A 24,474-nucleotide genomic window follows, 5' to 3' on the forward strand; every position below is an offset into this window, starting at 1 on the left:
AGCATTCGGTAATGGACGCGCCGGAAAGTCGTATGCGGCATGAGTTGGCTCTTGCTGTTCTTAAGCAAGATCTCTGGTCCTGGCTACACCCGTCTTCTATAGGGTTTACTTTCCATTCTGCCCAGTATGCAACAACATGGTCGCGGTTGGACCGCATATACATCATGCAGAATGATGATTTTCTTCCTGAGATGCTCGAAATGAAAGTATTGCAGCAATATGCCTTGTCGGACCATTTCCCTCTGCAGCTTGAGCTGCTTGCACAACCCATTGCACCTTTCAAGCAATTTCTGGAGAGACTCCCTTTGCGTTTCAACTCGTCTTACTTGAAGCATGCAATCTTTCAGGGCTATATGCAGCAATTGATTGATAGATTCTTATTGGACTTCTTGCGGACAAGGATAACCTTCGAAAAGCATTGGATGTTTGGGCTCTCTTTGGTCAGGCGTCCGGCCTTCGCATCAATGCGTTCAAATCAGCCATTCTCAGGCTGCACGGAGTCGGATTTGCAGTCCTTGGACTGGCAGGGTATGGTTGTTCCTCGTGGCTCCATTATCAGGCATCTTGGGTACCCTTTGGGTGTTGATGTTCCCCCAAAGCAGCTTCTGCAGTGGATTTCTCAGAAAATGGCGGCTAAGTTTCTGTATTGGAAGTCTCAGGCCTGGCCCTTCCATGTTCGCCTCAAAGTAGCCCAGACAATTATGTTGCCAATGCTCACATATTTCTTGCCATTGCTGCCCCGGACTACTACGACTCTGAATGCTCTTACTCAGTCTATTCATTTCATGCTATGGAAGAAAGATTCATTGCATGCAGTCGCATGCGTGCACCCCCAAACGCATGGGTGGAGGGGCTATTTTAGATGCCCAAACTCACATGCTGGCACTCCGTTGGTCTCTTTTCCGCGCCATGTGCTCGGATCATCATCCGTGGGTCGTTATAGCCCGTTATTTCCTTGAGGATCATGGGCTTCTGCATGGCAATACCCAAATCCGGAGTTCTTGGTGGCATGTTCTTAATGCTGATTCGCAGTTCTCCAGTTCTTCTTCATCACTGCTTACTGATTTGGTATGTTCCTGGAAACTGGTCCTCCAGAAGGCTTAGTGGCATCCAGTGGAGGATCGTGTAGCTACTAATTCTTTTCAATTGGAATTGCTGGTAATCTCGCGATTACTTTCATGGGAAGGTAAACACGAGCTTAGACCACAATTTGTTATCTCGCCGGGAGCTTTGGCAGACTTTGCAGACTTCCTTGTCACTTGGCAGACGGGGCTTCTTCATGGGGGATTTCAATACGTGTGTTGATTCTTCCCAGTCCACATCGGAGCACTCGGTAATGGATGCGCCGGAAAGTCGTATGTGGCATGAGTTGGCTCTTGCTGTTCTTAAGCAAGATCTCTGGTCCTGGCTACACCCGTCTTCTACAGGGTTTACTTTCCATTCGGCCCAATATGCAACAACATGGTCGCGGTTGGACCGTATATATATCATGCAGAATGATGATTTTCTGCCTGAGATGCTCGAAATAAAAGTGTTGCAGCAATATGCCTTGTCGGACCATTTCCCTCTGCAGTTCGAGTTGCTTGCACAACCCATTGCACCTTTTAAGCAATTTCTGGAGAGACTCCCTTTGCGTTTCAACTCGTCCTACTTGAAGCATGCAAATTTTCAGGGCTATATGCAGCAATTGCTTGACAGATTCTTCTTGGACTTTTCCTCTCAGGGCACTGCATCATTTGAAAGATTGCTCTCTAATGTGCAGTGGGTTGCTCGGCAGTATGGGATCTATCATGCCTCTCTTTGTCGGCGCCATCGACAGGCAGCGGAGGACCTGCTGGTTTTGGTTCGCTCCCTGTTGGTGGACACTCCGGATGATGCATTTCTGCTTGCACTGGCCATGCGGGTGGCCGATCTTATTAAAGAATTTCAGTTAAAATCGTATCAGCAGGCCAAATTGCAACATCTGACAGAGACTTTGCAAGATAGTGCATGTCAGACCCATAAGTTCTTTCGAGCTCTCCATGCCTCTCCTGCTCGAGAGAATATGACCAGACTCGAGGATGCAGAAGGCCACCTTATCCTGGATCCATAGACTATTGTGCATATGTGCAGGAATTATTTCCGTGACCTTCTCGGTTCCGCTTCTCCACCTTCAGCCCAAATTACTCAGGCCCGTTCGGTTTTTTATGACCTGGTCCGCAATCAGCTTCCGCAGAACCTGCAAGCTACTATGGAGTCAGATATTGGTGAGGCAGAGGTTATGGACGTCTTGTTACACTTGCCCAAAGATAAAAGTCCGGGTTGGGATGGTCTCACCAATGAGTTCTTTGAAGCTTTCGCTACCCAACTGGCGAAACCATTGCAGGCTTTGTTTCAGCAGGTGTGGGAAACGGGGATCATGCCTCCCTCATGGAAACAAGGACTTATTAAATTGCTTCCAAAAGTTGCTTCGCCATCTAAGTTGACACAGTGGCGCCCAATTTCTTTGATGGGTTCAATGTACAAAATCTTTTCCAAAGTAATGGCGAATCGGCTCCATAAGCATCTCCCTGCCCTTGTGCACCCGCTCCAGTATGGTTTCATTAAGGGCCGCAATATTCTACACAATGTTTTGAATGCCCAATTGGCCATTGATTATGCCAGGCATTCTAATCAGGAGGTAGTACTGATTCAACTGGACCTGGAAAAGGCTTTTGACTATCTGGACTGGTCTTTCGTTGCTGAACTTATGTCTGCTATGGGCTTTGGTGCTCGGATGTCTCGTCTAATCTACACCATTAGTGCTGCGGCGTCTTCGCGAGTCATGCTGAACGGAGGCGTTACTGAGCCATTTGTCCTTGCCCGTTCTGTCAGACAGGGGTGCCCTTTGAGCCCTTTATTCTTTGCCCTTGCGACACATCCAGTTCTTTCCATGTTATCACATATGGCCGCCTCTTCTCAGTTGGCCGGACTGTCGCTTCCTACAGGACAACACTTCATTAGCCAATCTCTGGCGGATGATACCTTTATGATTTTGCGTGCGGACAAGGATAACCTTCGAAAAGCATTGGATGTTTGGGGTCTCTTTGGTCAGGCGTCAGGCCTTCGTATCAATGCGCTCAAATCAGCCATTCTAAGCTGCACGGAGTCGGATTTGCAGTCCTTGGACTGGCAGGGTCTGGTTGTTCCTCGTGGCTCCATTGTCAGGCATCTTGGATACCCTTTGGGTGTTGATGTTCCCCCAAAGCAGCTTCTGCAGTGGATTTCTCAGAAAATGGTGGCTAAGTTTATGTATTGGAAGTCTCAGGCCTGGCCCTTCCATGTTCGCCTTAAAGTAGCCCAGATAATTATGTTGCCAATGCTCACATATTTCTTGCCATTGTTGCCCTGGACTACTACGACTCTGAATGCTCTTACTCAGTCTATTCGCTTCATGCTATGGAAGAAGGACTCATTGCATGCAAGTATTTCCTAGATCTCGTGGTCGCATGCGTGCACCCCCAAACGCATGGGTGGCGGAGCTATTTTAGATGCCCAAACTCACATGCAGGCACTTCGTTGGTCTCTTTTCCGCGCCATGTGCTCGGATCATCATCCGTGGGTCGCTATAGCCTGTTATTTCCTTGAGGGCCATGGGCTTCTGCATGGCAATACCCAAATCCGGAGTTCTTGGTGGCATGTTCTTAATGCTGATTCATCTTCATCGCTGCTTACTCATTTGGTATGCTCCTGGAAACACGTCCTTCAAAAGGCTCAGTGGAATCCAACGGAGGATCGCTTGGCTACTAACTCTTTTCAAATGGAATTACTGGCAGTCTCGCGTTTACTTTCGTGGGAAGGTAAACATGAGCTTAGACCACAATTCAACCGGATGGCACGTTTGGGCTTGTCTTCGGTTGCGGATGCCACCCTTGCCAGTCGCAATGTGCTTATATCGTTTCGTACAGCTAGGAGGCTTTTCAGGATCCCTCGTGGATATAGGCCTTTATGGGAACAGCTTTTGACGGTGCTCCAAAGCAGACAACCCTTTCCTGCTCTTGCTTCGGATCATCCCTGGTAGGATTGGGACCTACAAGGCCGGCTGAAGTTGAGCAAAGCTTCTGCTAACCAAGTATATCATCTTCTGATTAAAGATCATCAATGGCTAGTTACTAAAGCGAATGCTTTATGGGGATTGCGTAAATCCCAGTCATGGTGGAGGGCAACTGTGATGGAGGGCTGGTTGAACAAGACACCCTTTAAATATAAAGTCTTTCTTTGGAGAGTGATGATTGGGAGTCTTCCGCTTGCTTCGGCTCTTTCCAAGCGACGAATCTCCAATGGCACCTCTTTCTTTTGCACCACTACTATGGAATCCGCCCGCCACCGATTTATTTGTTGCCCCATCGCTAAGAAAGTCTGGTTATTTTTGTCGGCTGTTTGGCGAGGGGTGGTTGGTATAACCCTGCGCCCCTTTGATTGGGTTTTTGGCCAGCCCAAATACCCTACTCCCGCACACCCCCATATGAAGCTCATGTATCACTTTCTTCGATACTGGGGCTGTTGGCATAATTGGACCATTCGGAATGCTTTTCTGTTTGACTCCACCTATAATGTTCAGCGGCATATTGTGAGGCTTAAGGGCCTCTTGTATTGGCAGTTAGCTCTTCTCCATCGTTCTGATTTGCTCTCTATGGAGGACTTCCGTCCCTGGCATATGGCAATTTTCTCCGCACCCTTGCCATGACATTGTAACTTGTAGTACTTAGAACCTCTTCACATGATGGCTTGGATTGTCATCATGTATCTTGTAATCAAGTAATCTTGTATTTTTTTCGTAATTAATACAATTACCTTTTACGAAAAAAAAAGAGAGAGAGAAGGAAAGTTATATTAACGTCTACAACAACAAGCCAAGTTGGCCTATGAGACCAAAATGTTGCATACAAAATGTCTGGGAGATTTCAAAAGTCCCAGTGAAGCTAACGTTTATGCTACGTTGAACTAAATTGAGTAGGTACAAAATGATATCTAGACTAGATACAATCTAGAGGTACTCCCAGTGCGGTGTGGAATTGCTCCTGGTAGGCCATTTTCAGCCAATAGGAGATCCCCTAGGAGTTGGTGACATGCCCAAAATAGACTACAATAGTAGGAGATAGTGGTTTGAAGCTGTTTCACCTAGGCAACATTATATTTGGGGTGTTCCATCAATGGAGACAGCTTTCATGGCTGTCTAGACAAGGCAACAAATGTTTTCTCGCAATGGAAGTTTGAATTTTCACTCTCTTCAATACTCTCTCATTCCTTTACTATGTCTTGAGTTATCTCAGCAAAATCTAGCCGTTTGAGTCATGAGAGGTGGAGATTTAGGTTAATCTCTACTGTAAATCCTAATTTACAGTAGAAATCAAGGTTTGGTAGCTGCCTCAGAATGCGTGCTCAAAATTAAGGGCCTAGGACTTGAATTCCAACAACTGAAAGTAAAAAATTTTAGGGATATTTAAGAGACCAACCAATCAATATTAAATTTGGGACTAAATTTGTCTCGCAGGGAGCAAGGAGAAAGCCAATTCCCTAAGCAAACCAAGGAACAAATTGGTTTGAAGGCTTGTTGGTCATTAATGATAGCAAGTAGCACTTAGATTATCGAAGGAGGTTGGTGAATCTCAATTGTACTCCATCCATTTGCAATAAAAGATAAAGAAATATTGAAAGGGGCACTAGTTTTTGAGCCAACACGCTATGAGGGAGCCAACTTCTTGCCACAATCTAGCCCTCTAGACTTATTCATTGCATGCCAACTATGCTTTTTGGCAAGACCATAGCCAATCTAGCTTCCTCAAGCAAACCCACATTTAAGTAACCTTTGAAGGTTCTCTGTGCATAACCATCATCATTCCCCTAAATGTCTTAGTCCCTCCAAATCTCTCTTGCCCCATTTTGAAAAGATGACTAGCAATGCGTCTAGTACTTTGGGGGTGGTAATGTGTTAGGAAGTAACTTGGGTGGTGGTGGTGCTCCAATCCCAATCCAATCTCTACTATTTAGTTCCGGCCCAACTAAAGGCCCTATCCAAAGCCTTGGCGAGGGTTACCAAATTGTTGGCATTCAGAAGGTCTGCCTCCAAAGATCTAGAAGACCATTTGCATTGTTTCAGAAACACATGCTTGAGCCATGGAATGAATAAAGAGGACTTCTTAGCCCCCTTCCCCTCTACTTTAGAGGGGTATAGTCAATACCTAGGTGATTGGCAAAGACCACATAGTAGAAGAATAGATGAGGAAATGGTACTAGAGCTAATGACTAGAGTTAAAGTTTTGGTGATGAGGCTTTCTACTTATCTAGGAGAATTCTTGGTATGCAACACGCCATTTACCCTTTGTTGCATAACAAAAGATTTAGGAGATCTAGGAGTCTATTGCCACCTTCAATCACTCCCTCGATCTTTAGTGCTACTCCAGCTCACCGTTGGGCTTTCCACAGTGCGTAAGTGCATCTTTGGTCATCCTTGGCTCCTATATGGATCCGACATGGAAATAGCTCTAGCTCTAGCTCACCTTTACAAGCATTTCCTCCCTCGATGTTGCTATGGCTTTCCTAGAGTATTTCTCCATGGCCGCCACCCCAATGTTGCTCCAATGTTTCTCTAGGCATTCTCCATATTGCTAGTTTACCTCAAACATTCACTGCCTTGCCTTCCCTTGGTATTGCTCCACCTTCCTTTAGCAATTGCTCTCTAACTCACCCTCTCATCCTCGCACGTGAACACTTCTCTGGCTTGCTATTTTGGCTTGCCTTCACAACATACTGCCCTTGGCATCGCTATGGGTTTTCTAGAGCGATTCTCCATTGCCCCCTCCTTCCCTTAGTGTCACTTCACCTTTCCTTTGGAAGTTGCCCTATAACTTGCCCTCTTGTCCTTGTGTGCATACCACTAGAATGTATTCTTCTTGGAAGCCCGCAAGTGAACACTTCTTCTCTGGCTTGCCTTCACAACATACTGCCCTTGGCATCGCTATGGGTTTTCTAGAGTGATTCTCCATTGCTCCCTCCTTCCCTTAGTGCCACTTCACCTTTCCTTTGGAAGTTGCCCTATAGCTTGCCCTCTTGTCCTTGTGTGCATACCACTAGAATGTATTCTTCTTGGAAGCCAAAGAAAAGGGGGGAAAAACCGAGAGAAGGGGGAAAACCAAAAAGGCCGCCCTTCATTTCCACACCTGCTCGCCTCTCCCTCGGTATCCCTCAAATTGTCTCTTTGGCATCTCTCTTGATGCCATGATCTTCTAAAAAGTCATAGTGAGATATTGATAGATTCCAATAGCTCAAGAGAAAAGACTTGTCTAATCCATCATCTCCAAGGCACTTGCGTGAGGACAAGACCATAAGTTCCTTCTCAAGCTCCTCCTCAATGATAGTAGCAAATGATGTCACCATTTCCTTCCTTATGTGCTGGTCATGGTGCTGTGTTTCAGCTAGCAGACCTCGGGTTTTGCTGCCCGGAGTCTTCATCAACATACCAATGACAAGACTATGCTTCATTACCTCCACTACTGTCCACATCATTCCTTGTACTGCTTGGCATCTTTACCAACATCCTACTGCTCACAGGACTTGGTTCCTTCCCTCCTTCCAAAAGATGCTACCACCCACCTCCACATGAGCTTTTGGACAGTGCAGTCATCTTGAGACACTCCAATGTTGTCAATTCCTTGACTTTCTCAGGCCTGATCCTAGAGAGACAGGCTTGAGGTCATTCTATCACCATTGCATCTCATTTAGCATTATTCAACCGAGTTTCTGAGTTCATTCACTGCTAGTGTTTACTGTGCCCACAGTTGTCTCCACTATAAACTCTACCGTTCCTTTACATATTCTAAGTTCTGACCTTTTAGGATTGAGCACAACTGCCATGCAGGCCTGTGAAACCAGCCCACTATGCCATTGCAAGTAGCCTCTTTCCCATCCTCTCTCCTCAGCCGAATCCCACTAGCCAAGGAGAAGAAGAAAAAATAAGTATATGAGAAAAAGAAACACATATTCCATGACATGCACAAGCCTCATCGTTGGATGCTGAAGAGTAACCTCTATATGCTCAAGCCAAGTGCTCATAGCAAAACTGTGATCAGCCAACAGCCAAAAGAACTGTGATTGTGCAAAATAGTAAGCTACATCAGAAATGTGCCAAAAAAGCACTCAGCCTGCAAATGTGACAATGCTAGTAGAGTCCAAGCCAAAGGGATAAAACTTGTCTAGACAAGACATTCCAAACAATTGTGTAATAAGACAAAGAAAGGGCAAGGGTCAATATACAATAGTTTTTTGTGTGTAGCAACAAACCAAACACACTGAACTGTTGTTATCAGTGGCAAAGAAGATACAGTAAGAAAGCCCTCATAATCTACAACGGATATGATAGATTTGGAAGAAAAGACTTATGCCTAGACTTCATAAGGAGTGAAAGGGTGAAAACATGACATTAAGCAAATGACCAGAGAGCTGGTCATCTCTGTAAGTTGGTGATATAGCTGTGACACCTCGGAGAGGAATTTCCCCTGAGATAAAAAAAAAAGACAGTACAAAGAAGGTCCTATAAAGAGCAACTAAATATCATATCATAAATACAATGGTTGCCTAAACAACCGATCTGGTGGGCTATAATGCCAAAACATATGAGGAGCTACGTGAAAAAAGATGCAGAATCCCATGTCTGCATGAAAACAAGTGGATGATCCCTGTCCAAATAGTCTCTACAGTCTGAAAGGTCAATAGCATGGCTACAATTGCCACTCCAAATGGACCAAAGAGCAATCAGCTCCCATCAATAACAGTGCCTCTGAGTCCATTTTGCCTGTGATATAGCAGCTCAAATTTCTGTCAACATCTTTGAAAGCCATGAAGAGATTGAGAATAATACATTGACAAACCTTGATTTAGAATATAACACCAAACGACTTAGTAGATGCTGGATCACTAAGCAAGGGCCCATACATAGTGCAGTCAGTAGCATTCCACACAAGTATCAAGAAAGGGTATACAAATACGCTGAGAGAAAAACAACTCCAAATCAAGGTTTGTCAATGTATTATTCTCAACTGATTTGGGGAGCATTCTGAAAAAACAATGGCTGAAGAGGACCCAACACATCAAATGATTCTCCTGGCTGTGTGGAGGGTCCATGGCTGGGAGGGGAACCGGTGCACTAGTATCTGCCAAGGACATGAGGAGATGGCAGAATGGAAGACCAGGTTCCCAAAGATGGATTAGAAAAGAAACACCAAACAGCCTAGAAGATGCTGCATAGTCACACAGGATGCAAAATGGGACAGGGAATGGGGAGGAATTGCCATCACTTGTGACTATACAGTCACACAAAATGGTACATGGGATGGAAAAAGCTACTGTCCTCACAACCCTCAAATCCGAAAATGACCGTCACTTGTGACTATAACTGATGCTGGATTGCTGAAAGAGGCTCCATGCATAGTGCAATCAGTAGCATACCATACAACTATCAAGAGACGACATACAAGTATAATGAGAAAAACAACATCCAAATCTACGTTTGTAGATGTATTTCCTCAGCTGATGTGAGGTGCATCCTGAAATAACAAAGGCTGAACAGGCTCTCATGTTTCAAATAATGCTGAGATAAATTTGTCTTCTGGCTGTGTGGAGGGGCCATGGCTGAGGAGAACACAGATAGCTGTGTGGAGGGGCCATGGCTGTGAGGAGAACACAGGTAGCTGCCAATTGCATCCCAGAATGGGTGCACCATCCAGTGTATAGGAGAGTAATAGAGCCTTCATAAGGTTCCACTCCAATTTAAAGACCACAAATCACAAATTTTGCAGGAGAATCTTGATTTTGGACAAAGGAAAAATCTAGCAAGAGGTGATGCACCATGTCATAGCACCCACAACTTGATTGATAATCAAATATTTTTGCAGTCAATGATAAAAGAACAGAATTCAAATAAGTAATTTGCAGCTGATGCTATGAAGTGAAGAACCAATGTGATGCTTGATTTGATGTCAATACAAACTTGACAGCCTACATACATTCTGAGATGCCATTTGTAACCTAAAGAGAACCTGGATCTGGAGAAGTTGGGTGATGGAGAGTGAAATAGCCAGAAGCATGAGGACTTTGCCAATTCACATGCAGCCAAAAACAAAAAGGTCAAGGGCAGAATGACATGCACACAAATTGCTAATGTCACTTGGAAGCTAAATGCTTGTGCAATTTGCAAATTCCACATCTAATAAGTCAATAGTCCAGATTGGCAGTGCCATAGGCTCATCTCTGATCATAACTACTCACAGAAAACTTTAATCTTTTTCCATCTGACAATGCAAGTAGATGCATGCTAGAAAACACAAAAACAATCAAGGCATAAATAAAATTCAATGCAAGTAGATGCATGCTAGAAAACACAAAAACAATCAAGGCATAAATAAAATTAAGAAAGGCTATGAATTGTGGCAGGGCACATTTGTGTAAGCTTCTCATGTAAGCACATCAAAGAGTAAGAAACAAGAGCATGACCAGGCCACACATAACTAACTATATGTATGGATTGTAACATGGAGTATTTAGGCTAAGAGGTGGTTTTTTTGTATGAATGACATCTTCACAATATTCCAGTAAGCCTATGAGACATGGAGGAGAGCTCTTAGGATGGCCTTCACAGTATTCCAGTAAGCCTAGGAGGCATGGAGGACTACTATGAGAGTGACTTGGGAAACAATAGCATGCATCACAAACAGAGGCCCAATATGCAGATATTTTTTAAATTTCTGGACAGCAGCTGAGCACCATTCCCAAACAGACTTCTCAGAGATAGTGCACCATGCAACATTGTCACAAGTGGGAGCTGATTGCTAGTATTATTTCTTTGCACATTTGGATGGTGAAATGAAGTCATGCCATTGAGACGCATGGCATATACATAGCAAAGATCCTGTCTAGTATTTGGACAGAGATCATCTGTACACTTCATGGGAGATGAACCATCCCCCTACAAAAACAACAAAAAACCCAAAAAAAGAGGCTTCAAGGTGATTTTGTGCAGATGAGAGGTGATGCATTTCTTGATACATGGGGCTCTGCCAGCTTCTTCCGTCAGAGCCATACATGGTTTGGCATAATAGACTTTCCCTTAGTGGTTTTCTTTTTGAAAGTCTTCTTTTATACTTTGCCTTGGGATACTCGGTCCCAAGGGGATTTATTGATGGAATCATTCTTTTCCCTTAAAAAGAAAAGAATATATTGTGCTATTTTCTATAAAGCCCTTGTATTGGACCATCTCTTGCTATTTTGTGCCACACCATTCCTGTGCTATAAAAGTTTGTATTGTATTTTGAATTTTTGACTGAGGTGGCTATTCATAGCTTTTTTCCTTTCTTGGGGAAAAAACAACATTTAAGTGGTAAAAAGTTTTACCAGAGAACAAGAGAAAGAATATGGGAGGCAGGTTGTCAATTTGATTTTACGATTAAACTCCTAATCAACATATCAATAAGTTTTTTCCTCTTCTTGGGAAAACCAATATTTAAGAGGTTAAAGGTTTGACCAGAGAACAAGAGTTAAATAAGGGAGGCATGTCATCAATTTGACCTTAAGTTTAAACTGTAATCAACATACCAAGCTGCTCTGCATGCTTTGCCAAACTAACCAATACATTAACCAATGATATTCCAGCTGGCGGATGTCTGGTAACTCGACCAAGTAAGAATAATGTAATGTTAAACAAGGTTTCAGAACTGGATGTCCTGAATGGTTCATTTATGGACTGATCAACAAATGAGTATGCATAATACATCTCCGCATAACCCCAAAACCTGGCATATTCTGAAGAACCATTCTGTCCATTACAAAGAGTCAAAGAACAATCCTTAATATCTGAAGCAAGTTGCAAACTCAGTAAGGCTGCGTCCTTGAACCTCTTCTCTTTTACCTGCAACACCCCAACATACTGTATCATATACAGTCTTATTCTAACAAAATAAAATAGAAGTTCTACTTTTATCTTGATGAGTCTTCCATTTGCAACAATTACAAAGGAAGCCTCTGTAAAGAATACAGGGCTTACGATCAAGTGGGGATAGTGTGATGCCAAACTATCTCCTTATAAGCAGAAGAGAAGAATACATGAAACATGGAAAGTTATTGCAATTTACTTCTAGATCTAGATTTATCCTATATGTAATACAAAGTGATTAAAAGGTCTCAATGTGTTAGACCAACTGGTTGAGCTTGATTGATGCTATTAGCTGCATACACTACTAGGGATACCAACACATCCAAAAGACTGAAAGATGTAAAAAGGCATTAAAAACCACACCAACTAATAATCCATTCCGTTGTGTTTCTTCTATCTCCGACGAAAGTATGGATGATCTTTGTCTAGATCCTAGATAAGGGTCTCTACTATGGATATGTCCTATGTCAATGGGATTACTCATCCTGCTCCCTAGATGCCCAAGAAACGGTACCAGCAATGAACTCCTATCTACACCCCACAAAACTGTCATAATCTCAATTGTGTCAAGGAAGGTATTCCTGAGAGATCTCCTTCATCTCTTGCAGTCGTTGGGACAATTCCATAAGCAATGCTTGTGCATCTCCTCTATCTTCCACATTTAGCACAAGATCTTGTGAGCCTACCAAGTGATGTGCCAACTGCCAGACTCACATGTGTTACTAGCCATAGGAAGAGTGAGATCTTCTGGAGTGAAACTGCCATCTAGTTTCCGGAAGTTGGAACTGAAAGGTAGAGAAATGCACTATCTATACTAGTGCTTGGCACTAGGTAGCATTAATCTAATCTTTGCTCATTTGAATCTACCTCATAAAGTAGCAAAATACAAGAAGTCACAAGGCCTGTCAAGAAAAGACTCCCTCTAGACCCACTTTCTTGTATCCCACTAAAATCTCAATAGGGAGCTCTAATAATCCTAGTATCTCTATATACCCATTGTGCAAGTAATAGATGAAGATCCATATACCATCTCCTTGAACTACAACTCTGATCCTTTGAGGCGACTTCTGCACTTTTATTAATCCAAATCATCTTCAAGTGAGGAGACTTGTATTGTATCATCAGAATCTCATCTTGGTGTAAGTGGCTCTTGCTAGACTCTAAGCCAATCTTTGAAAGGGGAAAGCATTCTTCATTTGCTGTTTTAAGTTCTCTACACTCTATCTTACCAAAGACAAAGAACTTGAAGATTTCTGTTCAATCCAAGCCCATTGCTTGCATGGTGTGGGGTTTTTGTTTAAATTTCGCCACCTTAAGAAAATAATTTTCCGACTTTTCATTTCCTTTCTACTTAATATTCTAAGCACTGAAATTCGTTTATTGGTAACCCATCTCTCGTGCATCTCCATAGCCAAGGAAATATGCATTTAACACTCTTAGGATCTGGCTTGTTACGCTTGTCCTTGGGTACATGGCAAAATGCCTCACATCCAAAGACATGTAAATGCGCATAAGAGGGCGACTTTCCTGTCCTTACCTCCTCTGCAACCTGGAAATCAATGGCACTACAAGGCGATCTATTAATAATATGCACGGCAGTCATAATTGCCTCAGCCCAAAAGTGCTAGGGTAGACTGTGATGGTGGTGATAGGATCGAGATGCAGCTGAGAGTGCAGTAGACAGTGTGAGAGACAGAGTGAAGCACGACACCCAATCCAATAGACTGAAAGAGTGTACCAAGAAAGTACAAAGTACAACCCTTAAACCTTAGGGTTGTAGGGGGTGTTCACACCCGACACACACTAAGTGCCCATAAGTGTGTAACATAAGCACATAAGCACATACGACAATAAGACTATAAGTTTGGGGGAAAAAACCTCTCCTACCGAGAGTAAAAAGTGCCCCAGTGTCCTACTGATCACCGACACTCCCATATGAGCGTAGGCGTAAGTGAGGCGTGAGTCAAATACCCAACAAACTCCCCTGGAGTGAAGAGTGATCAAGAGTACAAGGATCATCCGCCACCAAAGGATATCAAATTTAAAGCATCGCGAAATGCTTCAAATTTGTCAGGAGGAAGAGATTTGGTGAAGATGTCTGCCACATTACTGGTGGTAGGACAATAGACAAGGCTGATATCACCTGCATGTAGCCTCTCTCTGACAAAGTGATAATGGATCTCAATGTGTTTCGTGCGGGCACGAAACACTGGGTTCCATGCCACTGCAATGGCACTCTGACTGCCAGTGAACAAAGGAGTAGGCTCCGTAACAGATACATCCACATCAGCTAGCAAGCGTCTAAGCCATACGCATTCAACTGTGGTAGTGAAAGCTGCCTTGTATTCAGCTTCACATGACGATGTGGCACAGTGGATTGTTTCTTGCTAAGCCAAGAAATGCAAGAAGAGCCAAGAAAGAAACAATTGCTACTAGTGGAGTGACGTGTATCATAATCACTAGCCCAATCAGAATCACTGTAAGCATGTAACTGCAGTGGGCCCCCCTTGGCATAAAGCAACCCAAGAGATCGAGTACCCTGCAAGTAACGAAAAACACGCTTGACAGCTTGCCAATGTGACATACGTGGCTGATGCATATACCTGCTCAAAGCTGAAACTGCAAACTGTATGTCCGGCCTAGTGTTGCATAGGTAGATAAGACATCCAACTACAGGAGCATATGTATGTATATCAAACAAATCACTGTCATCATGTAATGACAGTTTCAGTCCAGGTTCCATGGGGGTACAAACTGGCTTGCAATCCTATCAGCCAAACTTCTCAAGAAGCTGCCCAATACCTCGAGCCATCATGTATGAACTGAATACCCAAGTAGTAATGCAAAACTCCCAAGTCAGACATGTCAAAAGTTTGCTGCAAATTTTGTTTGAATGCTGAAATCTGATCAGCATGTGTTCCAGTGAGCAAAAGGTCATCAACATAACCCTTGACCAAGCAAGAAAGCATCTATTTTTGCATATCAAGCTCTAGGAGCTTGTTTCAAACCATATAGTGCCTTTTTGAGCTTGCATACCAAATGTTCTAAGCCTTCAACTGCAAAACCAATGGGCTGCTGTACATAAACTTCCTCTTGAAGTTCCCCATGTAAAAATGCAGTCTTGATATCTAGCTGATGCACTGTCCAACCATAATGTGTAGCCAAAGAAATCATAGACCTGATGGTCGTCATACGGGAAGTAGGAGCAAATGTCTCCTCATAGTCAATGCCCTTTTTTTGTGCGTAGCCTTTAGCTACAAGCCGTGCCTTGTCTTTATCAATGGATCCATCTGCTTTCCTTTTCAGTTTGTAGACCCATTTCGTTCCAATGGCTTTCTTCCCAAATGGCAAGGACATCAAATCCCAAGTTTGATTCTTAGTAATAGAATCTAATTCAGCTTGCATTGCTACCATCCAATGCACACTGTGTTGTGCATCCTCAAAACATTCGGGCTCTACATTATCATAGACTTGATGGTCGTCATACGGGAAGTAGGAGCAAATGTCTCCTCATAGTCAATGCCCTTTTTTTGTGCGTAGCCTTTAGCTACAAGCCGTGCCTTGTATTTATCAATGGATCCATCTGCTTTCCTTTTCAGTTTGTAGACCCATTTCGTTCCAATGGCTTTCTTCCCAAATGGCAAGGACATCAAATCCCAAGTTTGATTCTTAGTATTAGAATCTAATTCAGCTTGCATTGCTGCCATCCAATGCACACTGTGTTGTGCATCCTCAAAACATTCAGGCTCTACATTATCATAGACTTGATGGTCGTCATACGGGAAGTAGGAGCAAATGTCTCCTCATAGTCGATGCTCTTTTTCTGTGCGTAGCCTTTAGCTATAAGCCGTGCCTTGTATTTATCAATGGATCCATCTGCTTTCCTTTTCAGTTTGTAAACCCATTTCGTTCCAATGGCTTTCTTCCCAAATGGCAAGGACATCAAATCCCAAGTTTGATTCTTAGTAATAGAATCTAATTCAGCTTGCATTGCTGCCATCCAATGCACACTGTGTTGTGCATTCTCAAAACATTTAGGCTCTTCATTATCAAAAGTACTTGCTGCCATAACAAACTCCATGGTATGTGCTGAATCTTGCAAACGAGTTTGCCTTCTAGTACGACCAGCCATGGGTGCATCCAAAGGACTATCTTGCATAGTCTGCAAATACCATCTAGGTAACTGTCTAGCTTCCTGACTGTGTGCAAGCTCTTGCTGAATTTCAGTTTCAGCATTATGCTGAATATTCCGATCAGCCAATGGCTGAATTTCTGCACTTTCCATAGGAGCAACTGGCTGAACATTAGGTTCATTTTCTGAAGCTCCAGCTGAATCACCAAAAGTAATGGGCAGCAGCCCTTCAAAAACATCACGGGCAGCCTGATATGTGTCCAAACCAGCCAAGGATAATTCTAAATTTTCATAAAAAACATCCCTGCTGACAAAAACCTTCTTTGTAACGGGATCATAGAGTCTGTAGCCTTTGCTCTCATTGCTATATCCCATAAAAATGCACTTAACAGCCTTGTTGTCCAACTTTTTTCTAAGTACCTGTGGAATATGGGCATAGGCAAGACACCCAAAGGTACGAAAGTGACCAACAAAAGGTTTACGGCTATTCCAAGCCTCAAAAGGTGTGATGGTCTTCAAGGCTTTGGTAGGGCATTTGTTCAAAATATGGCAAGCACACATGACAGCTTCCATCCAAAAACTACGAGGCAAGCTCTTTGCCTTCAGCATACATCTGGCCATCTCCATGAGTGACTGATTCTTCCTCTCTGCTACCCCATTCTGCTGTGGAGTATAGGCAGTAGTGTACTGATGGACTATGGCTTTCTACTTCAAAAAAGAATTCAGCATAGAGGACATGTATTCCCCCCCTCGGTCCGAACGGAGAGTCTTAATTTTGCATCCAGATTGATTTTCAACAAGTGCACTGAAAGCCAAAAATGCATCATACACTTCTGACTTCTTTTTCAAACAGTAGACCTAGCAAAAACGTGTAAAGTCATCAATGAATGTCACAAAATAATAACAACCGCCCAATGACATTGTTTGCATAGGCCCACAAACATCTGAATGCACCAATTGCAATCTGGTTGTTGCTCTGAAAGCAACATCACGGGGAAATGAGAAACGATGCATTTTCCCCAAAATGCATCCCTCGCATAAGTGCTCAGGAGGTCTCTCCAAGAGAGGTAAGCCATCCAGCATCTGAGTACGCTACAAAAACATCAAGCTGCCAAAGTTTACATGCCCCAAACGAGCATGCCATAACTCCGCCTGTATCATAGCAGGAATAAGAGTGGATGTCTAGTATGCCGACTGATCTACTGAAAGAGCATCCAACTCATATAAACCATGGCACAAAGATCCTGTCAAGATCAAAGTCATGCGTTCTTTATCTCTAACCATGCAACGGTCATCATCAAATGTGACCTGCAAACCATAACGTGCCAAAGAAGGAATAGAAAGCAAATTTTTCTTGATTCCAGGCATAAACAAAGCATCTTGCAGGCGGAGAATAGAGCCATCAATGGCTGTGAGCTGAATCTCCCCAATACCACGAACAGGGTATGATGCATTATTGGCACACTGTACAGATTTCCCAACAGGAGGTGCACTAACTGAAGCAAACAGATCTCTGCGAGATGTAATATGTCTAGAAGCACCACTGTCAAAGAACCAAGTGTCAGCATCCTCTGTAGAGCTAAGTGCTCTATCGGTCCAAGAGATGTCATAACTGCAAGTGTAAAAACAATAGTCCTTGTCCACAACAAAGGACGTGGACTCACTAGCAGTGGAAGGAGTAGTAGAAACAGACATTCCTGATTCCTTCTTTTTCTCTTTGGCAATGCGCTTCCTGCACTCAGTGATATAGTGGCCTGGCTTCTTATAATAATGACATTTCCCTTTTTTTGCTTGCGTCCCCCCTTTTGTCTGATTCTGCGATGTGCCCGAAGTGCCAGAACTCTGTGGAGCATTTTTCACCTTGCTGTTTTTGCCTTTCTGTCTTGCCACAAAAGCCTGCTCAGAGACTATAGCATCCACACCACTATTTTTCCTTGTTTGCTCCTCCTCTAGAAGCAAACTAACCAGCTGAATAAAAGTAAGTGGGTGCTCTGCAATCCTCATGGTGAGGTTCAATGCAGTATAAAAAGACAAGTACGAAGGAGGTAAGGAATTCAAGGTGGTGGATATCAACTGTGCTTCCGAAAAGTACTCATCTACATTCATGAGCTGCTCCCTTAAGTCCTGAATCTTATTCAAGTGATCCTGCATAGAATCACCCTCATTCATCTTCAAAGTCTCTAACTCTTTCTTCAAGAAAGAGATCTGAGTCTCATTCTTTCCTACAAACATATGCTCCAAAGTCAACCATGCATCTCGTGAAGAAGATGCTGAACGAATGTGAGGGATGATGGACCGCTGAACTGCCAGAGCAATCAACGATAAGGCCCGTGCATCACGTGTATCCCAAGCTTTTTGAGCTGCAGTTCTTGGAGGAAGTGGCTGAGGTGGAGCGGGCTGAGGTCCCCGTTGTCCACGTGCCCCTTGAGGAGGAGGAGTAACGGGAGCTACAACTCCCGGTCGAGTTTCCTCTCCATTGACATAATCCCATAAATTCTTGGCCACTAATACATTTTTCATCATGAATGACCATAGCGAATAATTGTTTCCGTCCAATTTGTCTTCCTTGGATACATACGTAAATACATCACCTCCCTGATTTGCCATGATGACAAATTTCCAAAGACAAATGAGCAATGTCAAAGCAGTAAGGACTGGAAATCTACAAATTTCCACAAATTGCAGCAAGCACACTTCTGCAATTAATGTGCAAGGGCGTACTCTGTCAAAAACTGTCTTTAATGCATGCTTCCCAAGGTGAAACAATGTTCAGCAACACTGCAATATCAAAATCCCCAAAATTTTTTGCCAAAAATTTGTTCCAAACAGTCTTTCTGTGACTGTAACTGCAGTTCATATGCTATTGTCCTCAAAATGCATAAAAGCCCCAAAATTTCTGATGAATGTGCCCAGAAATTTGCATCAAATTTAGCCCACACTTGTATCCTGTTTGCGGTGCCTACAACGTATGAACCTCCTCTGCCAGAAATTTATTTTGGAATGAAGTGATAATTTTTTTGTTAAAAAAAAAAGTCCTTGACGTGGTCAGGGCGGACGATAGTCTAGTCGCTGGCAGATAGAGCAGTCGGGCAGGTAGCATGGCTGATGTGGATTGGGCAGAATTGTCGGCTAGTGTGGTGCTAACGGGCAGCACAAGGGCCAGAAAATGGCCGTTGTGGTAGATGGGCGGCTTGAGCAGGCGACGAGATATAGAGGCGGCGCTTCAGACAGACGGGTGGGCAGCGCTCAACAGGCGAGCGGCTCTCTGACGACAGGGCACAGGCGGGCGGCTCTCTCACGCGACAGACGGGCGATTCTTAGGTGACGAGCGGGCATGGCCAGAGGCAGCGAGTTTGGCGGGCGTTCAGTCTGGCAAGTGGTGCTGCCAAGACAAGGCCAGGTAGGTGCAGGACGAAGTGCTGCAGGACAGGGGGCACTGGTCAAGCTGCTGTAGTACAGGACGCAAATCGAGCTGCTGCAGGACAGGGTGCATATGTGGTGGTCTTGGGGCTGTGGCGACAGGGAGTAGAATTGGACTTGAGCACAAGACTCAGCTGAGCTGAACAGAGCCAATGCTTTGATACCAAATGTGAGGGTGGTGATAGGATCGAGATACAGCTGAGAGTGCAGTAGACAGTGTGAGAGTGAGAGAGACAGAGTGAAGCACGACACCCAATCCAATAGACTGAAAGAGTGTACCAAGAAAGTACAAAGTACAACCCTTAAACCTTAGGGTTGTAGGGGATGTTCACACTCGACACACACTAAGTGCCCATAAGTGTGTAACATAAGCACATAAGCACATACGACAATAAGACTATAAGTCTGGGGGAAAAAACCTCTCCTATCGAGAGTAAAAAGTGCCCAAGTGTCCTACTGATCACCGACACTCCCATATGAGCGTAGGCGTAAGTGAGGCGTGAGTTAAATACCCAACATAGACTTGCATGGCTAAGCATACTGCTAACCCTCTCCTGGATGGCCCTATTTATCTGCTCAGCCCTACCATTCTTGGGAGGGGTGTAGAGGGCGGTCAACTGATGCTTGATACCCCCTGGATAAAGTGACTAAGGAAGTTTCAGCCCTGGAGTGTACAACAGTGATTTATTGTGTAAAACTGAGTATTTCAGGCCACTAAATTAGCTCCAAATGATTGCCAATCAATAGGCATACATTCTCCTAACATTTGGGAATCATTTGGGACCAACTGGGCATCAAATGTCAATACCAACCAAGCTGTAGCATCAAATGTCAGTGTAACATTGTTTATAACAGCCTGTGGATTGCTATGACAGTCCCAAAACAATGCTAAATCAGAACCAAATCAATACCAATGCTCAATGCTTCAATGTCAGGCTCCAAGTATGCTTCTAGGCATCAAATGAGACCTATCCAAGTGCCCAATGGCTGGAGTAGCTGGAGAATATCAATGTCAAGCTGAGGAAGATACTCCTACAAGTCACATGATGGCGCAAACTGATTAGGGGCCTATGGAAGGGCTGGGCAAGGTAAAGGCAGGTTGGGGGGGTAGTCAAGGACCCCGAGGACGTCCCTCTTGAAGGGCAAAGTCACCGGTAGAGTGTAGGCGTCACAAGAAGCAAAAGGACATGGCTGACCTGCTTCACAAAATCTGTGGACTGAAGTGAAATGACAAAAGAGAGCTCCAATATCTTTGAAGGAATGCCCTGAGGATGCCCAAATGCGCTAGGTAGGTGCTTGGGAAGCCAGGGAGTGATCGGAGCTCGAAGGAGTCGGATATGGCTGCAAAGAGTGAGAACCAATGGTGTAGGGATTCAAATGAATGTTGACGGAGTCACGGACCAAGCTCAAATGCTCAAGCAACCATGCTTTGATACCAGTTGAAAGGTGAGAAGGATCAAAACTTGCAGGGGAGAGCTATGGCAGAAGAGCAAGAGCAAGAGCGAGAGAGAGAGAGAGAGAGAGAGAGAGAGAGAGAGAGAGAGAGAGAGAGAGAGAGAGAGAGAGAGAGAGAGAGAGAGAGATCTTGTGATCTGGTCGCCTGACCTGCCATCGCGTCTGTCACAGCCATCGCCTGTCACGCCATCGCTAGTCCGCCGCCTCAGTCGCCTGCCTGCGACGCGGAAAATATGGTCGTTCTTGTCAGCCATTTGGAGAGTAGTGGTTGGTTTCTCGCTAAGGCCCTTTGATTGGGTCTTTGTGCAGCCCAAATACCCGACACCGGCACAGCCACATATGAAGCTCGTGTTTCACTTTCTTCGATATTGGGGCTGTTGGCATAACTGGACCATTTGGAATGCTTTTCTTTTTGATTCCGCCTGTAATGTTCAGCGGCATATTGCTAGGCTTAAGGGTCTCTTGTATTGGCAGATAGATCTTCTTCAGCATTCTGACTTACTTTCCCGGGAGGACTTGCGTCCCTGGCATATGGCAATTTCCTCTATATCTTTGCCATGACCTTGTAACTCTTAGAACTAGAACCGTTTCACATGATGGCTTAGTGCCATCATGTATCTTGTAATCAAGTAAACTTGTACTTTTTTTCGTAATTAATACAATTACCCTTTACGAAAAAAAAGAGAGAGAGAGAGAGAGAAAAAGAGAGAGAGACACACACACAATGTGGGAACTCCAATGGTCACAATGTGTGACCAACCTTCCGTTTATTCATTTGTCACTAAAAGAATAAAGAATAAGGTGATGGTGACGGGCGCCCGCCGCCTGCAGTGTGCAAGGGCGGGTACTGTCAGTGTAGTAATACACGGGCGGCTAGGTGGAGGCGCCTTTACCCCCAACAATAATGAAAAACCACCATTCTGTGTGCTTAGTTTTTGGCAGAGATAGGTCACAATGAAGCTGAAACAAGTTGTCTAAGCTTGATAAATACATAGCTAATTTCTTGCAATAGTAGAACAATTGTTTTTTTGAGTCTTTGCTTGGAGGGCTACCACCTAAGAGGCTTGAAGATCATCCCACTGATCTAATGCTAGACAATATTCCACCAAACTAGCAACCAACTTACACAATTAGTACAGCCCAACCAAAAGACATTATGACTTAGGTGAAGGACTTAATGAGTAAGGGAATGATTCAGCCTAGTTCATCCTTTTTTGACTCACCTCTTCTTTAGGTCGAGAAGAAGGATGCTTCATGGTGCATGTGAATTAATTATTGTGCTGTGAACAAGATTGTCATCAAGTGCCATTTCCCTATTGCAATGATAGATGATATCATTAACAAGTTGAAGGGATTTGCAGTATTCAGCCAAAGAGTGGGTATGATTAGATACACATTAATTATTTTCAACAAGTATAGCTAGTACAAAAAGCAGTCATTGTATGTGGATTTGCATTATTTCGAAGAACATTCTCGTGCTGTTTTAGTTTCCATGTGACATGGTGGCAACCCATCATTAGTTCGAGGATGAAGCACGTAGGAGTACAATACCATTTCACTAGAGTAGGTTGAGCTAGGCCACCTAGAGTTTGTGCCATCATCAAACAATTTTGCAAATATCTTGAACAAACTCCAGTTCTACAAAACTTGCTACCTGTGATCGGTGTTGGTGATCCCTTCCTTTCTACTTCAACCTCATGGGGAGAGGAGGTTCCCACTAGCTTTCCCTTCCACCGTCTAGTGGTAAGAGGGGGCGACTTTCTTCTCTTGGTATTTATATGGTTTTGATCCATTTTGCTTCATAGACATTATTATTCTACCTCTTTAGATAGACGGTCTTAGTGGTGTGATCATAAAGCACCCTATACTTTGGCTTGCTAGTAGACGTAGCCACCATCTTTTATTTATGGCTAGACAAAGCAATGGGAGCTATATCCAAGGAGAAGGCATAATCGCCATGGAATGCCAGGTGTTGGGATCACTTGTCCAATTATAATAAATGCAATCTTGCAAAATTAAACCATCACCATATGTCAGCCATAAGAATAGATATACTGAATATATCTCAACATACCCACATGCATACAATCCAATGTGACATCTTAGGTGCATTGAAATAATGACTAAGCAAAGACACTAAATAAGTCAAGTTTGGCGGAGTATGAATCAGCCAGAGGCGTTCCCCTATCACAAATCTATAAGTGTGCTCATTGAAGGGTTGGCCTTGGGGATCCTTAAATAGTTTCATGGTGGGATCGAGAGGTGTGGCCATAAGCCATGCCTGATAATTGCAAAATTGATCAACTATTTGAAGGGTGTACTTCTCCTGAGATACAAAGATCTCATCCTTGAATCTAACAATCTCCATGTCCAAAAATAGCACAACTGACCATGCAAAGTTGAGCCTTTATATTAGGAAAATTTAAGCCTGTAATGAATAACTCATCTACATATAAAGAAATAGAGGTGAACCTTCTAAAGTAGTTTTGACATACAACTTTCAATCATATGGGGTAGAATGGTAACTATGAGTTCTAAGGGACTCATCCATCCTATGGAACCAAAATGTGGTGCTTGTTTCAGCCCATAAAGAGCTTTCTACAAACAAAATATCTTATCCTTATGGTCTCAACGAGAAACCCAAGGGGTTGCTTTATATAGACTTCCTCATCCAAATATTCATTTAGAAAGGCACTTTAGACATCCATCTAATAGAGTGACCAATTATGGTGAGTGGCTAGTGCACCTAACATGCGAAATGATGTCAATCATGTAATTGAAGTAAAAGTCTCTTCATAATCAACACTGTGTTTCTGTTGATATACTTATACCACAAGGTGAGCCTTGTAATTGTCCGAAGTCCCATAAGCTTTCACTTTAGTCCTAAAGATTCATTATGACCTTCTTGTGGCTTGAACAATCCACCAAGGTCCACCTTCTATTCCAATTAGTGCTCTCAAGCTCCCTTTCCATGGCCTCTCACCACCAGGTATACTATAGAGCCGCCGCCTGCCAACTCTTTGGCTCAAACTATGCTATGTAATCAACTATAAGGCAGATATAAATGAGGTAGTAAGTGCAACCCATGCAGATCTTTGTGGGTCATCCATGATAGAATTTGGTGGAAGGATCCCTGAATCCCGCATGGTCCACCAATATTAGTGAGGTAATAGGTTCTTGGGAGAAGGCTTGGGAGCAAAAGACTTTCCAAATAATAAATTTGTTTGTCCTAGGATCAAAAAAGTGGTATGCCTTTGCTTCAGAGGAGTAATCTACAAAGGTCAACTTTCGAGAGAGAAGCTTGGGGCTCGAGCTTTCTTATGTGATCATCAAGAGGTAGATGCCAAAGAATGCCTCGAAGGGGATATTTTAAGGAACCGCCGCAGTCGCACAACAATTGAGATTATATACTAAAGTCTTAATAGTCTCCATAGTAACATGGGATGGCTTTTGAGAATGGGGATGAGAATAGGGATGATGATAGAAATCACCATCCCTTGTTTCCACGAGAGGGGGCGCTAACATG

The 24,474-nt window shown here is 43.6% G+C and overlaps 1 protein-coding gene across 8 annotated transcripts in view; it reads right to left on the bottom strand.

Annotated features, from left to right (window-relative positions):
• Positions 1 to 24,474, bottom strand: part of LOC148030353 (uncharacterized) — a 347,980-nt gene that overhangs the window by 21,147 nt on the left and 302,359 nt on the right. For 7 of the 8 annotated variants that reach the window (XR_015692181.1, XM_087686669.1, XM_087686668.1 and 4 more), the window contains one exon: positions 11,605 to 11,917. Coding sequence is in view for 6 of the 8 variants with exons in the window: in XM_087686669.1 (XP_087542795.1) it covers positions 11,605 to 11,917 (313 nt within the window). In the remaining 2 variants the exon portion in view is untranslated. Of the gene's footprint in view, positions 1 to 11,604; positions 11,918 to 24,474 lie in introns of those variants that run through there. The other variant, XR_015692182.1, reaches the window with a different exon arrangement.

This window comes from Lygodium microphyllum, chromosome 10 (genome assembly GCF_053477565.2).
Source record: "Lygodium microphyllum isolate KBCC chromosome 10, Lygodium_microphyllum_v1.1.10, whole genome shotgun sequence".
Classification (NCBI taxonomy): domain Eukaryota; kingdom Viridiplantae; phylum Streptophyta; class Polypodiopsida; order Schizaeales; family Lygodiaceae; genus Lygodium; species Lygodium microphyllum.